This window comes from Paroedura picta, chromosome 3 (genome assembly GCF_049243985.1).
Source record: "Paroedura picta isolate Pp20150507F chromosome 3, Ppicta_v3.0, whole genome shotgun sequence".
Lineage (NCBI taxonomy): Eukaryota > Metazoa > Chordata > Lepidosauria > Squamata > Gekkonidae > Paroedura > Paroedura picta.
This window is the reverse complement of record NC_135371.1, coordinates 129,535,976-129,550,170: the sequence shown is the minus strand read 5'-3', so window position 1 is coordinate 129,550,170 and position 14,195 is coordinate 129,535,976. Positions and strand designations below refer to the sequence as shown.

Genomic DNA, 14,195 nt, shown 5'->3' with positions numbered 1-14,195 from the left:
TACAGGAATGGGAAAAGGCAGACAGAAAAAAAAACTTTTGGAGACTGTGTGCACAATATTATTACACACAATATTTGCATCTATTTAGTGTTTACCTCATACCTTGCAACATTTTGTTGAGCTCAACTTGGTATGGAAGAGGACAGTAATGAATATATGGCATTTAATAGGCAACTAGAATCTACTGCTTTCCCAAGTTCTAATGTGCAGTCTCTAAAGACAGTACAGACTTAACTGAGCATTAAAATATGTATTATGTAAAGAATGATTCCTGTCTGTCCTGACTCCAGAGCGCATGAATTTTGTCAGATGCTTCTGAGTTCTGGTATTTGGAGAGAGGGAGAAAAAGCCCCCCCCCCCTCGCCACTTCTCCATACCATACACAATTTTGTAAAAACTTTATCTTTTATTTATTCTTTGACATATACTGTCACTCTCAGCCTCACTGGCTCATGCCGGTTTACATTAAAAATGCCCACATTAAAACTGACCCATACAATTTCCCAAAATACAATTTAAAATTTAAAATGTCTTACCACAGCATTGGTAAGATATGCCCTACTTCACCATATCCCAGTGGGTCAGCTCTCCTGTTCTCATATTCCTGCCCAATAGTTTTTTTCCTTTTGTTTTTTATTATTATATATAAGCATTTACAGAAAAATAGAGGGGAAAAAGGAAACAACCAGCTGGCAGAAAAATCATTGACCCATGTAAAAACACAATCCATTCTTATCTTTAAAAGTACGTACTCAGTTCCCATCGCTTGTTATAGAGAAAAAGAGACAACCAGCTAACCAAATAATTATTGATACATGTGAAAGTATAGTTTGCTATCCTCTTCTAGCATACATATTCAGTTCCCATCACATTAGTCCTAATCTAGAAGTTATTACCATCTTTCTTAGCAAAGTAATTGTTGATACATATGAGAGTATAATCTATTATGAGAGTATATTCTATTATTATCTTAAGTATTATAAAGTCAGTTCCCTTTGTATATTGGCCCTAACCTAAGGATTACTGCTGTATTTCCCACAAAAAGGAAAGTAAATGTTCCACTGTTCATCACATTCTTCAAGTGGTCGCAGAAAATGAAATTTTGCTCTTTTCCATGATGTATCTGCTAGCAGGTCTTGCAGTATTTGTGTTTCTTGAGCCACCCAACTCAGCAGTATCACCTGATGGTTTCTGTATAGAGTATTTCTAGCAGCCTTGCTGTCAGGGCCAAAAATGTCTCTTGGTTAATTCTTGCGTGCAGTCGCCTTTGAATAGACTCTGTATACTTTATCAATCCGAATCTCTTCCTCCTCTAAGTAGTCTTCTGGGCTTTTTGTGATTTCCTTCCTTAGATCTGTTTTCCCAAATTCTTCTGGGACGTCTTTAATTTTAATGCTCCTAGCTTTGAATTCTGCTTCCAGAGTTCTCTCCCACTCCTGTTGTTTGACTTCCGGACATTTGATTCTCTTTGGTGTGTTGCCAGCTGATTTGTGTTTTCATCAGCTGTTTTCTTCAAACCATCGATTCTGTCTGAGAGCTCTTTCCTGGAATCTTGAATTTCATTTTCAATCTTTTTGACTACATTCAGTATCTCTATGTTGCTTTTGTTTAACAAATAAAACATCTGTGCGTTTGTTAGATTTTCCATTTCTGTGTGCAGTATGCAGTAACAGTGTCTCGCGAGGGTTCGGGTGATCAGACGTTATCAGTTTAAAAAATCTCCGTATTCTCTCAGGAACTTCCCCTGAGCTCTCATTAACAAATTCTCAAGCTCTTTCGTTGTCAGTTTTAACTAGTGTATTTAGCTGGCTTGCCTCCCGTCCGAAGAAAGAATTCTCTTGTAAATTGGTTAGGGTGGAAGGAGGGGGGCTAATCCCTGGCTTTTAAGAAGAGAAGATCAAACAGAAAACTCACAGTCTTTGCGTTCCTCAGACTTCTGCTCTTTTCAAGCTGGAGAAAAAAAGATGGTCTGGGAAAAGTGCAGGCTTTTATCAGCTGGTCGTTTCAAGCTTAGAAGATTGTTTATGATAAGGACGCCATTATGACCCCCAGCACAGGTAGTGGTGATCCGGAGAACTTAGTCTCTGCGGATCTGTAGGACCCTCAGGATGCCGTTCCCGGTTCCTGGGGCGACCGGCGAGCAAGATTTGCGTATCTTGCGCAGGTCGGCCAGGTGCTTCTGCTCCTGGCCCTCTGCCTGGCTGGGGAGCCCGTTGCTGATCGGGCTAGCACGGTGCCATCTTCAGTCATCTCAATCCCTGCCCAATAGTTGATCTCAGGCAATATTCAGGCCAGGGGGGAACCGATAACCGAAGAAAATGGGGGGGGGAGCAATCTTATTACCTCCACCAAATGCCTGGCGGGAGAGCTTCGTATTGCAGGCTTGTGGAACCCAGAGAGGTATCATCACAACTTCTGGTTATGTTTTCTTCTAAACTGTAAAGGTAAAGGTATCCCCTGTGCAAGCACCGGGTCATGTCTGACCCTTGGGGTGACGCCCTCTAGCGTTTTCATGGCAGACTCAATACGGGGTGGTTTGCCAGTGCCTTCCCCAGTCATTACCGTTTACCCCCCAGCAAGCTGGGTACTCATTTTACCGACCTCGGAAGGATGGAAGGCTGTCAACCTAAACTGAGAAGCCCCAAATTCTTTATTTTTTCTTTGTGCCATTATTATGCTGATAATGTAATGATAAAATAATAAAATGGAAAATATTATTAAGTAATGTTGAAGATACTATAGCCCAGTCAGGGGAAATTGCATTATTTTCCAAGTAATGCAACATAGTAATTTTTGCAGCAGAAAGTAAATCTGCTTCCCTTTCCAGATCCAATCCTTCAATAGTTCTGTAGTTTCAAGATCACATTCTAGAATTTCATAACTTTGCATTCAGAATAATAATAATAATAAGAAGAAAACATGTAACCCAGCATATCAGCAACAAGACAGTTAATAATGTAACTTCGTATTATGCATGCAAAATATTTTGAAGTAACTTTCCATATTCATTGAGATCCACCCTTTGGAGACATTTGTCCCAATAAAATTCTGTATTAATATGGGTAACTTCTTGAAGGACATGGAAGAGAGAGTTAGGTGTTGACTGTTTTTCATTTCCTTCAAGAAGTTATCAACTCATGAAACTTTTCCTTGCAGAATTTCTATTTTTATTGAAGCATTATTAAAAATTGAACTAAATTCTACTTTGAACCATAGTATCTTATTAATAGCACTATATCGGATCTAAAAGTAATGGGACAAATAAAAATTGTGCAGATAAATCCTTCCATAACTTTATTGTGGAAATATTATTCTATTCTCCATGGTACTTTTAATGTCATAATTCCTTCCATTTCCCCCCATGTTAAAATGTCTTCCCAAATTTTGTTTTCCAGTCGTTTGTTTATTAAGAACATAAGAGCTCTGCTGGTCCACATAGTCTAGCATCTTCTTTCACACAATGGCCAAACAGTTGTCCTGGAAGGTCAACAAACAGGACACATAGGCCAAGGGTGACCTCGTGCTGTCTCCTGGCACTGGTATTCAGAGGTCTGCTGACCCTGAGTATGGCGATCACCTTTAGTCACCATGGATAGTTGCCACTGATAGACATCTCCCTAAATCTGCCTAGTTCTTCCATAAAGTCATCTGTGTTCATAATCATGACTATGTCCACTAACAGCAAATTCCACATTTTAATAACTTATTAATTAAAGAAACATTTGGTTTTTAGTCTGTCCTGAATCTTTGTTGGCAGAACTTAAATATGCAAAGAGGAACAAAGCACCTGGCTGTTTGAAAGAATAAAATAGTTTTATTTAGAAGAGAAACAACTTGGTATAAAAAGAGAAAAGAGAGAATCCTTTCTGTCTGTCATCTTTATGTCCTGGAGGCAAGCAGAAAGGAAGTGTGCTCAAAGGAACACGAGGTCTCCAAATAGCCAATCACGAGAGGAGACTCTTTGAAAAATATCAGGAAGTTCTTATTCTAACTATGCTAAATACACATATCCTCTCATGCTCTATCCACTTTTTCCACCTTATCCATTATTTTATAAACTTCTGTCATATCCTCTGCTAAATATTTATATAGAAAAGATCTGATATCTTAAAAGGGTTGTGTGGGGGAGGGTCCTGAGCCTAGTGTGAATCTATATTTACACCACACTGAAATGCTATCCTAACATATGGATTATTCTTTCTTTAATTAAATTCCTCCTTAGTTTAAAACCGGAGAATGTTTTACTTAGTTCTCATATCAGATAAAAATGGGGACATGTTTGCAACACCTCTGTAACCACTGCCAAGCAATATTTCTTCTCTGAGTTAAAATATGGTTGAAAATGTCAATTTGTCATCAACTGTTCAAAGCATACACTTTCAGCAACTGCAGTATGCATTACATATGGTCAGGGGCAGTCTCAGCTGATTAGCAACAGGCAACTGCCCAAGGCCCCATGCTGGAGGTTGACAACCCATGGCCCCACTCTCCAACAGAGAGGAGGGAAAGAACCAGAGTAGTCTTCCATTCACCATCAGCTTGAGCAGTATACTCACAGCAACAGGTACTTACGACTACCCTGTCTGGGGCTTTTGGGCATCTGACTTGCAACAGTCTCTTGTGTTCAAAGCTCAGGGTCCAACATCCAGTGATGGCTTAAAGTCACCTCATATGCCCCTTGCTTGGCTCAGCAGAGAGGGGAGTATACAGTAGGAAGGGTTCAGCTGGTGGTGACAGTGGGGCATTTCCCACGGCTTAAAAATAGCACAATGGTTGCTGATTGAAAACGCTACTAATTTGCCATAACGCACGACGTCGTTAACGATCTGCAACAATCCTGAAACCGACCCGCCAAAAGCGCTTCGTTGTAGCGCTTTTAGGGGAATCCAGAAAACTGGATTCACCCTCCGGATAGCGATACACTCCTGCAACCAATCTGCAACAGTAGCGCTAAAGACCTGTGCGTTACCATTGTTGCGGGTTCTTCAAAGTCCCTCCTCCCGAGCCTGTCCTCCAAACTTCCGGCGAACTGTTCGCCATTTTTTTTTTCTCCGAGCGAGCGGGGATCTACGAGGCAACGGGACAGCGACTGGCTTTCAAGCACGATTACTTTCGGAAATTCTGCCCGGACACCACAAGAGTTTTTCACAAGCACAGCGGCACACACCGTCACGTTCCCAAAATTTGCCCAAAGCTTAAAACCCCGTCTACCATCGGCCAGTCCTAGCGGAGTCAACGTACAGGGAGCATTTTAAAAAATTTTCCTCTGAGCGTGCCAACGAACATTCGCTGCTCGCAGTCTCCTGCTTAGCTTAGAGGGGTTCAATAGACATGATTCGTGGTGATATCATGAGGGGCGGCTTATGTGTAGTGGGTCTTTGTGTGGTTCCCGGTGCGTGCTTGTGCTTGGGTGCGGACAACCCCTTCCATTGGCGGCTAGACCTCCGGCAAGCGGAGTTGCCGTCCCCCGTTCATTTTAAAAAATTTTCCTCTGAGCGTGCCAACGAACGGTCGCCGCTCGCAGTCTCCTGCTTAGCTTACAGGGGTTCAATAGACATGATTCGAGGTGATATCATGAGGGGCGGCTTATGTGTAGTGGGTCTTTGTGTGGTTCCCGGTGCGTGCTTGTGCTTGGGTGCGGACAACCCCTTCCATTGGCAGCTATACCTCCGGCAAGCGGAGTCGCCGTCCCCCGTTCATTTTAAAAAACATTCCTCTGAGCGTGCCAACGAACGTACGCCAGTAACATGTCATGTTTGGTTGATTTATGCTGTGGCTGGTGAATATTATTGGGGAACTGCCGAGTACTGCCGCACTTGCTCTCGGTTGAACACCGGCATGCGTTTGTGTAATGGCGGACATTTTCCTAAAATGGCTCCCGCTGCATGTTCAAACTGCTCTTCTCTCGTGTAAACGAATCAGCGCATGCGTTAAGTCAAACAACAAGGGCGCCAATCTGGCCATTAGGAGCAGATCCTGTTCCCGCGCGAGGAGTTTTGAACGTGACATGTGACCTAATGTGGCCAATGCGCGTGTCCCCTACTGCCCTCTACCAATCAGGAGCCGGCTAGTCCCTTTGTCTTTGTGTGCGGGAAGGTATATGATCCGTTGCACCCTGCACCTTCCACCACCATTTTGCTCAGCTACTAGCGAAAGCAACATGGAATCGTCTTCTCAAGCCTCGTCCGTCCCTGCAACCGGCCGTGGCCCAACTTGGAGGGACGCGGAGATCAGGGACCTGATCGGGATTTTCTCGGAGGAGAAAATCCAGGACGCGTTCCAGTCCTCCCACAGGAATAGGGAGGTATTCGAACAAGTGGCCATTAAGATGCGCGCCCTGGGCCACAACAGGACCGGCCTTGAATGCCGGTCGAAGACCAAGACAATGAGGGCAGAGTATATGCGTGCCGTGAACCATAATAAGGGTTCCGGCAACGAGAAGGTTACCTGCCCCTACTTCGAGGAGCAGCGCCAGCTGTACGGAGACGGGGAAGGATCCGGCAGGCCGAAGCGCGTCGGCCGGAGCCTTAAGGTGGTTCGGAAGCCGGCTGCCCCGGTCGAGGAACCACCCGCTGAGGAGGATCCCGGCGAGGGCACCTCGTCCAGCTTTCGCCCTCCACCCCCCGTCCAGCAACGAGCCGCGGAATCGGTAACGCTGGACCTCATCGCCATCGTTCCTGGGGAGCCAGAGGAGGCTCCTGAGCAAACGCCCCTTGCCTCCGGTAAGTGATTTTCTTTTTATTTTATATTTCCTTTTGAGCAAATGTGTGTTCTGACGTTTGGGCATCGTTTTCTCGTCAGTTCGTTGCAACGCATAAGATGGTAGGCTGCTTGCTGTGTTTACTATTTGAAACGGTTTTAATTTTATAATTTAATTTTAATTTTTAAAAGATTTTAAAAGATGGTAGGCTGTGGAGTGCTTGCTGTGTTTACTATTTGAAACGGTTTTAATTTTATAATTTAATTTTAATTTTTAAAAGATTTTAAAAGATGGTAGGCTGTGGAGTGCTTGCTGTGTTTACTATTTGAAACGGTTTTGATTTCATCATTTAATTTTAATTTTTAAAAGATTTTAAAAGATGGTTGGCTGTGGAGTGCTTGATGTGGTTAGTATTTGAAACGGTCATGTTTAACCAACAGCCCCAAAATATTTGCTGCATGCCTCGCCCATAGGCCTTCTGCAGTACTTTGGCTCACTACTTTGGGAGCTTGCTTTGTGGTTCATGGTGTATGCTTGCTCATTTTTCACTATTTTCTGCTCTTGTCCACAGAGACACAGTTGCCAGGGACGGGGCCCCTCGAGTCTCCAGCAGCACCTGACGTGGATAGTGATTCGGGGGCATCAACTAACATTGGTAAGTATTAGTTAAAATAGGGGGGGGGGCTGTTTTAACTGCTTTGTGCTTTTCTGTTTGTGCAGGGCAGCAGCACTGCTAAGAGAAAGAAGAGAGTCCCTCTGCGTTGCTGGTGTAGGCTTTGAAGCTGGCTTTGCCACCCTTTGGTCCTAGATCTGTTTTTTTTCCTTTTTTTGCAGATTTCATACCCGGAACACAGGAGGAGGAACAGCCTGGGGTGCTTGGACCTCCTGCCCGGCGCAGGCGGATACAGATTCAAGATGGTGAGCGTGCATGACCTGTTCCTTTCGAGCCATAGCTGCAGGACAATGTCGCTAGGCACTAACCATGTGCTCCCTTTTAATTGTTGAGAGTCCTGCTGTGAAAGTAGGCAAAAGTAAAAGCACACCATGGGCAAACAAACAATAGCCATGTGCTCGCCGGGGATTGTTTAAATTCTTGCCAGGAAAACACGGGGACAAAAAAGAACACCATGTCCACCATGGTGTGTTTTGACTTTATTGATGTTACTAACAGTTTTGTTTCTCATTTTTTGCCAACAGAGGTTCTTTCAGATGAGGAGGAGGAACCACCCCTGGCTCCAGGCAGCCCACCACCTAGAGGTGCGCTCCCAGCAGAGGAGAGGCTTACGAGGGAACGCGGCAGGCTGAGGCGCGTCTCCGTCTTGACAAGCGTGGGAGAGAGGCTCCTTGAGCACTGCTATGAGGAGTCACGGCGTGCCGCTGCCGCTGACCAAGCCATGCTCACACTCATTGCCCAGGAGGGGAGAAAATTGAGGGCAGTCCTTAGAGAGACAAACCAAATCCTACGCGAAGGCGTGGAGGAGGTGCGACTGATAAGGAGACTCATGGAGAGGGCTGTAGTGGTCATGGAAAGGGCCTACCCTCCACAAATCGCCCCCGCCCCCCCACCACCACCCCCACCACCACCCCCACCACCACCCACACCAACACCACCACTTCCAGCACCCACCCCACCGACTCCCTCTCAGAATGCCTCCACCCAAACACGAAGGAGGACTATTCTCGGAAAGAGAAAAATAAAACCAGCAGACAAGTACTCCCCCTCCTAGTTTTGCCCACTTTTTCTATTTCATGTTATCTGTGTTTTGTTGTTTGTTGAATAAAGTTTATATTTTTGACTCTGTCTCTGTGTACCCTACTGTAGAATCTGCAAGGCCGAAAGCGGCCTCTCTAGTGATTGTCTATATTGTGGTACTGCTGTGTGGGTTGGAGGTTGGAGGGGTGTTAGTTCAAGGAGTTTTAGGAGTGTGGTGTGGGGTTAAATATGTGCGAGTTTAAGAAGTCACACTGGAGTCTTGTTATAAAATTTGCAATAACATTTTATTTTAAAAAACATTTTAACAGGGGAAAAACATTAGGGAATGAAACTTGGAGCCCCACCAGCACCACCACCCCCCACCCCCCTGGAAAACCTATTTTTTTTAACAAAAGTATACATTTAACAGGGGAAAAACATTAGGGAATGAAACTTGGAGCCCCCCCCCCAACCCCTACCCCAAAACACAAACAGGAAACAAAACTCAGGTCCCACTGCTCCCCTGCCCAGCCCCTTCCATCTCCCTCACTCTCCTGCTCAACCTTCCCACGGACCCCCGGACTTTGCGGCGGAAGAGGTCCTCATCCTCCTTCTTCTTAACTGTGTGGGGAGGGAGAAAAAGTACACATTAGTGCCACACATATTTTCAAATTTCTTTAGTTTACATGCATACACTTTTAAGTGGCCTTAGCCACAGTGTGAGAAGAGTTGGGCAGTGGGGAACATAACCTACGTTCTTCCGCCTCCCTCTGTTGCCTTTGCTGCTCAATCTCCCCTTTCAGCTCTGCCACTTGAGCCTCCAGGGAAGTAACTCTGGCCTCCATCGCACGCAGCCTTGCCTCCACAGTTTCAGCTATAGGAATCAAACAAAGAATTTGATCACACTCCAAAAGGAAGCATCACATCAGGCTCCCATATGGCTCCATGGGGGTACACACACATGGGTCTCCCTCACAGACATAAAACTCTCACCTGCAGCCTGTCCCGAGGTGGAAGGTCCCTCTTCCTCCCCCTCCTCACGCTCAGGTGCTGTTGCCAGCTTGGATGGTGATTGTGTGGCTGGGCAAAGAAAAAGACAAATCATAATTAAAAGCACACAAAACAGAGATGAAACACAGCTGGTGGACACACCACAGTTAGAGTCTAAGCGCATAACCAAAGTGGTTCTACAGTACTGGCTGGCTAAGTCAGAGGGGGTTGACAGCATCTAAATACTTTCTCGAATTTCATTGGGGACAGTAGGGGAAAGAGGCAGCTAGTCATTCCATGCATGTTTAAGGGCAAAACACAACGAGGGCAGCACTCACCCATATGCCTCCTCATGTCCAGGGGGGGCTTCCCAGCCTTCTCCCATATTTTTACCATCTGGTCGTGGAAGACCGTCCTCCCACTTGGCTGCGGGATCCCCCCCCACTGTTCCAGACTGTTTAGGAAGTCCAGCTTAAGGCGCTTGAATTTTGTCCGGACCTGCTCCCAGGTCCGGACGTAGCCCCTCTCCCTCAGCTTTGAAGCCAACACCAGGTAAGCACCCTTGGTGTGGCAGTGGGTGCTGGCCATAAGGCGGCCAACACTTTTCGATTGGAGCACAAGCTCCAGAAGTGCCTCAGCCTCGGCGCGCTGCCAGAAGGAGCCCTTCCGTGGCTTCGGCATCTTCGGAATGACGGTTAGGGAACGAACGTGCGTTGCTCCGATAGACCACCCCGTTTTTTAAATGTATCAAAGCTGCCCACCAATAAAATTATTCATTGGAACATAAGTGGATTGATCCTCCGGTTTGACAGGGGTCGCCAATACTTCCTGGCTACCCGCCTCCCCGAACTTTCCCCATTCAGCGCTTCCGTATTGTGTTTGTCAATTTCAGTTGGGAGTTAGCATTTAGGGCTGTCAAAGTGCTTTTGGACCAGAGAATCCCCGTTTTTTTGCTGGCAAAGTACACAAACCGCACAAGACAAGGTTAAACAAATAACACAAAACTTTATTCACCAACAAGAGAGTGGGAAAAACAATTAAACACGCCTCCTGTTTCTGTAGATGTGGGTGGCTATGGCGTCCCGAACCTTGCACCCCTCTGCATAGATTCTTCTTCTCCTTGCTTCAGGGATGTCTTGTGTGTCCTCAAGGACAACAGGATCAGGTTCATCCACAGGGAAGGGGATGTTATGTCCCTTGTCCTCGCATATGTTGTGCAAAATGACACACGCGATGATCAGCGGAGTCACATTGTCTATATGCACGTGTAGTCGGGACATCAGGCAACGGAACCGGGACTTCAAACGTCCAAAGGCACGCTCCACTACATTCCTTGCCCGGGAGTGAGTGAGGTTGTAGTGGCTATGCACGTCTGTCCTTGGCCGCTTGTAGGGAGTCATGAGCCAGCGTCGTATTGGGTAGGCTCCGTCCCCGAGCACCAACGGCGGCACACGCACGCCCTCAATGGTGGCGGTGGGGTTTCCTGGAACAAAGACCCCTTCGTCCATGGCTTTCCTGAGGTTGGATTCCCTGAAAACAAGGGCATCATGCCTCCTGCCACTCCACCCCACCTCGGCATCGATAAACCGGCCGGAGAAGTCCACTGTTCCTTGCAGGAGAACAGAGCAAAAGTCCTTCCTGTTCCCGTACTCTTTTATGCTTCCCCCGGGGGCACGGATAGGGATGTGGCTTCCATCGACGGCCGCAAAACAATGCGGGAATCCAAGCCTGGCAAACCCGTCCATACTCTGGAATAAGGGAAAGAAAAGAATATAAGCCATTGCATGTCAGCGTGGGGTGTATCGCGTCTTCGTTGCTGACCTGTCAAACAAGAAAAAAAATTTAAAGGGCAAAGGGGATAGAATGACACTCACCGCTCCAAGCCGGTCTCCGAGGCACACGACTTTGCTGAACAATTCCGCCTCCATGGCGAGGCAGAACTCCTTAAGGATATCGCCAACCGTAGTGACTCCGAGTCCGAATTGCTGGGCTACTGTCCGGAAGTACTGAGGGGTGGCCAAGTACCACAATGCGGCAGCCACCCTTTTTTCAACTGGAACGGGGCGCCGCATGCCAGTGACTTGCCTCTCCATGCGTCCACGTAGAGCCTCCACGAGTTCAAAAAATGTCCCCCTCGACATCCTGAAGTTGGCAATCCAGTGGTCATCATCCCAGCGAGTCCACACAAAATTCTCCCACCAGTCAGAGGATCGTTCGTCCACCCAGAACTGTCTGGGGAACCGGACCTCTGCCAGAGCTTGCCAGCGTTTCTTGGCCGCCATGGTTACCCTTACAGAACGTCTTCTGCTGCTGGTCAGCGTTCCGGGCACCCGTTCTCGGTACTCCGCGATAGCAGACGTCCGACGCGACAAGGCGGTATTCATGCGCTGGAGCACCGCGAGCATGTGAGCCAGCAATTGAAAAATAAGCCTCTCCATTGCAACGTTGACCTGTGCTGCGGGCAGTAGGCTACGCAAACAAAAGAGTGAGGCCGACCGCGTGTCTGCCCAGGTGCATATAAGCAGGTAACCTGTGGGCGTGTACTGTGGGCGGGGATTAACCAATCAAACATGTCAATGCATCTGGTTCCTAGAAAACAATAGAAAACACGTTCCAAGGGCGCCAATGATCGGACGATAACGCGTTGCTACGGGGTTTCCTGGGTTTTTTAAAAAAAAAGGGAACCCCGACAAGTTCGGCTTTAGGGTCGAGGTCAAAGGTGTGCCTGCAGTTTGATTGACGGGCACGGGAGGCCAGAAGCGCTAAAAAGGGACCTCCTTTGTAGCGATAAGACGGAGAACCGGAAGCCTGTGGGTTACGAAAGTGGCGAGAAGTGAAAGTGCCAAATTCCGCAAAAACCGCAGCTGTGCGTTACGGGCACGGCTAGTTACATTTCGCTACTTGAAGTAGCGCTTTCACAAACGGCAACCAAATAGCAACTTTGAGCTCTGTGCGAAATGGCCCAGTGATTCTAGGGCCTGATCCTAGACTTTTGCCCACAGCTCCAGATTCACGAAGACTAGGCTGCTCCTGCTTGGGGTACAAGCAGATATGACAAAGATCGTGGATTTCCATTCATCAGTAAAGTAGGTAGGTCACTACCATTAGAGACGGACACTAGAATCACTACCAGAAAAATATGGTTTGGTTCGTATAGCATGCCTGGCTTACAAACCATGAACCATCTTTAACTTTTAGGGGCTAAACAAACTGGTCCAGTTATTGAGGTTTGTGACACAGTAGAGTACCCTCCAAAGTGTGCTAGAGACATCAGACTCACAGGAGTCTCCAGCTTACTCTTCTATACCTGCCCCCCCAGGTTTGATGAGGATAGGGTCTGAGTTATGGCCTCCCAAAGGAGGTATCCTCAGAAAAGTGCTTTCTGGGGGAATGGCTGTCATCGGCAGGGGGTCATTTTGGCAGGTGCAGGTTCAGGAGTATATAGAATGGATCCTGTGCAAACCAGAGACATCAGAGTCGCTGGGGACCTCCCCTGGATGCTCCTGTACATCCCCTCCAAGTTATCCCCCCGCATTTCTTTGAAGCCAGGCAATTTAGATTGAGCAGAGACAATTTGTCTGGAAATGTATTCATTCATGAACCACCATGAATAGCTGGAAAATTTGTGTTCTTTGACCTGCCACAAATTTCGTAAAGTGGCCAAAATTCATCACAAATTTTAGTTTGTGTCCATCCCTAACTACTATATATAACCCACAATGAACAACATATTAGATCCTCAGTTAAATTGTTCTGGCACCACTCATATAGATGTTGCATTTAGGGTTTTATGGAACTGTTTTTACTTGGTCTCTGAAGTGGTGGCATATCAGCTCCATAAATTAAACAAACAAAACAATCTCAACATGTGTAGCTGCAATTCAAACTGGAGCTTGTCCAGAGATGAAAGATGATTTAATCCTTCAGTTCTTAGAAACAAACTTCATTCCTACCTCAAAAAGAATTAAGTGCTGAATGCAATAAAATGACATATCTAGCAACTCATGTTAACAAATAATGACTAAGGTATCCATCAAAGGCAAAAACAAGGGCTTACCAGGGGCAGGGACTACACTGTCCAAAACCTCTTATTCTATTTTATACAGGAAGCAAAAACAACACATAATCAGCAATCATGGAGCTCACTGCAGTAAGGATACTCTTCATGGGTTTTGGCTCCATTTCGGCTTGCATCATGTCTACTCTTATCATGAAGTACAACCTGTGGCATAAAATACCATTCAAGATCTGGATGTGGTGAGTTTTTTTCATAGAATGATATTCTTTTGTGAGTGTCCTTAACCAGGAAACAGTATCTGGTGCCAAGATTAGAATCCCACAGAAATCCATTCCCAGAGAGATATGTCTGGCCCTGAATGCTAACTACATAAGAGATCTGACAGGAATCTCTTGTATACGGCTGCGACATCATGAAAGGAAATGTACAAAAATAAAACATATTAAAAGGGTTTACCAAACATAATACTGAATCCTGCTCTATTAAAAAAGCCTGGAACAAAATGCCAATATCTGCAACAGGATTAATAAAAAACAGGGAGATGATGTGCTATTTACACACACAAAAAAATCAGGATTTATTTTTAAAACAAGAAACCAAGGAGGCTATGAAACTTCAGGATTGTGACTCATTGCTATGGTTGTATGACTGACAGGTGCTGCCCAGAGCCCCTGTCATTCAAAGTTCTCAGGCAAACTTAATTTCAGGAGCCCTGAATCTCTCGGGCCAAAACTGGTAGCTTCTTTTTTTTAAAAAGTCATTGATATAGAGCTATAACAATTAACCATTTTTAA

At 46.0% G+C, this 14,195-nt stretch overlaps 2 protein-coding genes across 5 annotated transcripts in view; both read left to right on the top strand.

Moving 5' to 3' along the window:
- Positions 1-14,195, top strand: part of LOC143832801 (monoacylglycerol lipase ABHD6-like) — a 45,463-nt gene that overhangs the window by 14,148 nt on the left and 17,120 nt on the right. For 2 of the 4 annotated variants that reach the window (XM_077327735.1, XM_077327737.1), the window contains 2 exons: positions 12,386-12,473; positions 13,490-13,640. In XM_077327735.1, the coding sequence (XP_077183850.1) occupies positions 13,519-13,640 (122 nt within the window). In that variant the 5' untranslated portion in view covers positions 12,386-12,473; positions 13,490-13,518. The remainder of the gene's footprint in view (positions 1-12,385; positions 12,474-13,489; positions 13,641-14,195) is intronic. The other 2 variants (XM_077327738.1, XM_077327736.1) reach the window with 1 other exon arrangement.
- LOC143832799 (uncharacterized) lies at positions 9-8,826 on the top strand. The gene is made up of 4 exons (XM_077327721.1): positions 9-6,722; positions 7,272-7,355; positions 7,535-7,618; positions 7,898-8,826. Exons 1-4 carry the CDS (start codon positions 6,101-6,103, stop codon positions 8,425-8,427), a joined length of 1,320 nt encoding a protein of 439 aa, XP_077183836.1. The 5' UTR covers positions 9-6,100; the 3' UTR covers positions 8,428-8,826.

Bases quoted from the DNA above. Each gene is read 5' to 3' on its own strand.
- LOC143832799 (XM_077327721.1), top strand. From the start codon at position 6,101: ATGATCCGTTGCACCCTGCACCTTCCACCACCATTTTGCTCAGCTACT. The intron at 7,356-7,534 runs GTAAGTATTAGT...CTTTTTTTGCAG, and splicing joins GGGGGCATCAACTAACATTG to ATTTCATACCCGGAACACAG. The intron at 7,619-7,897 runs GTGAGCGTGCAT...TTTTGCCAACAG, and splicing joins GCGGATACAGATTCAAGATG to AGGTTCTTTCAGATGAGGAG.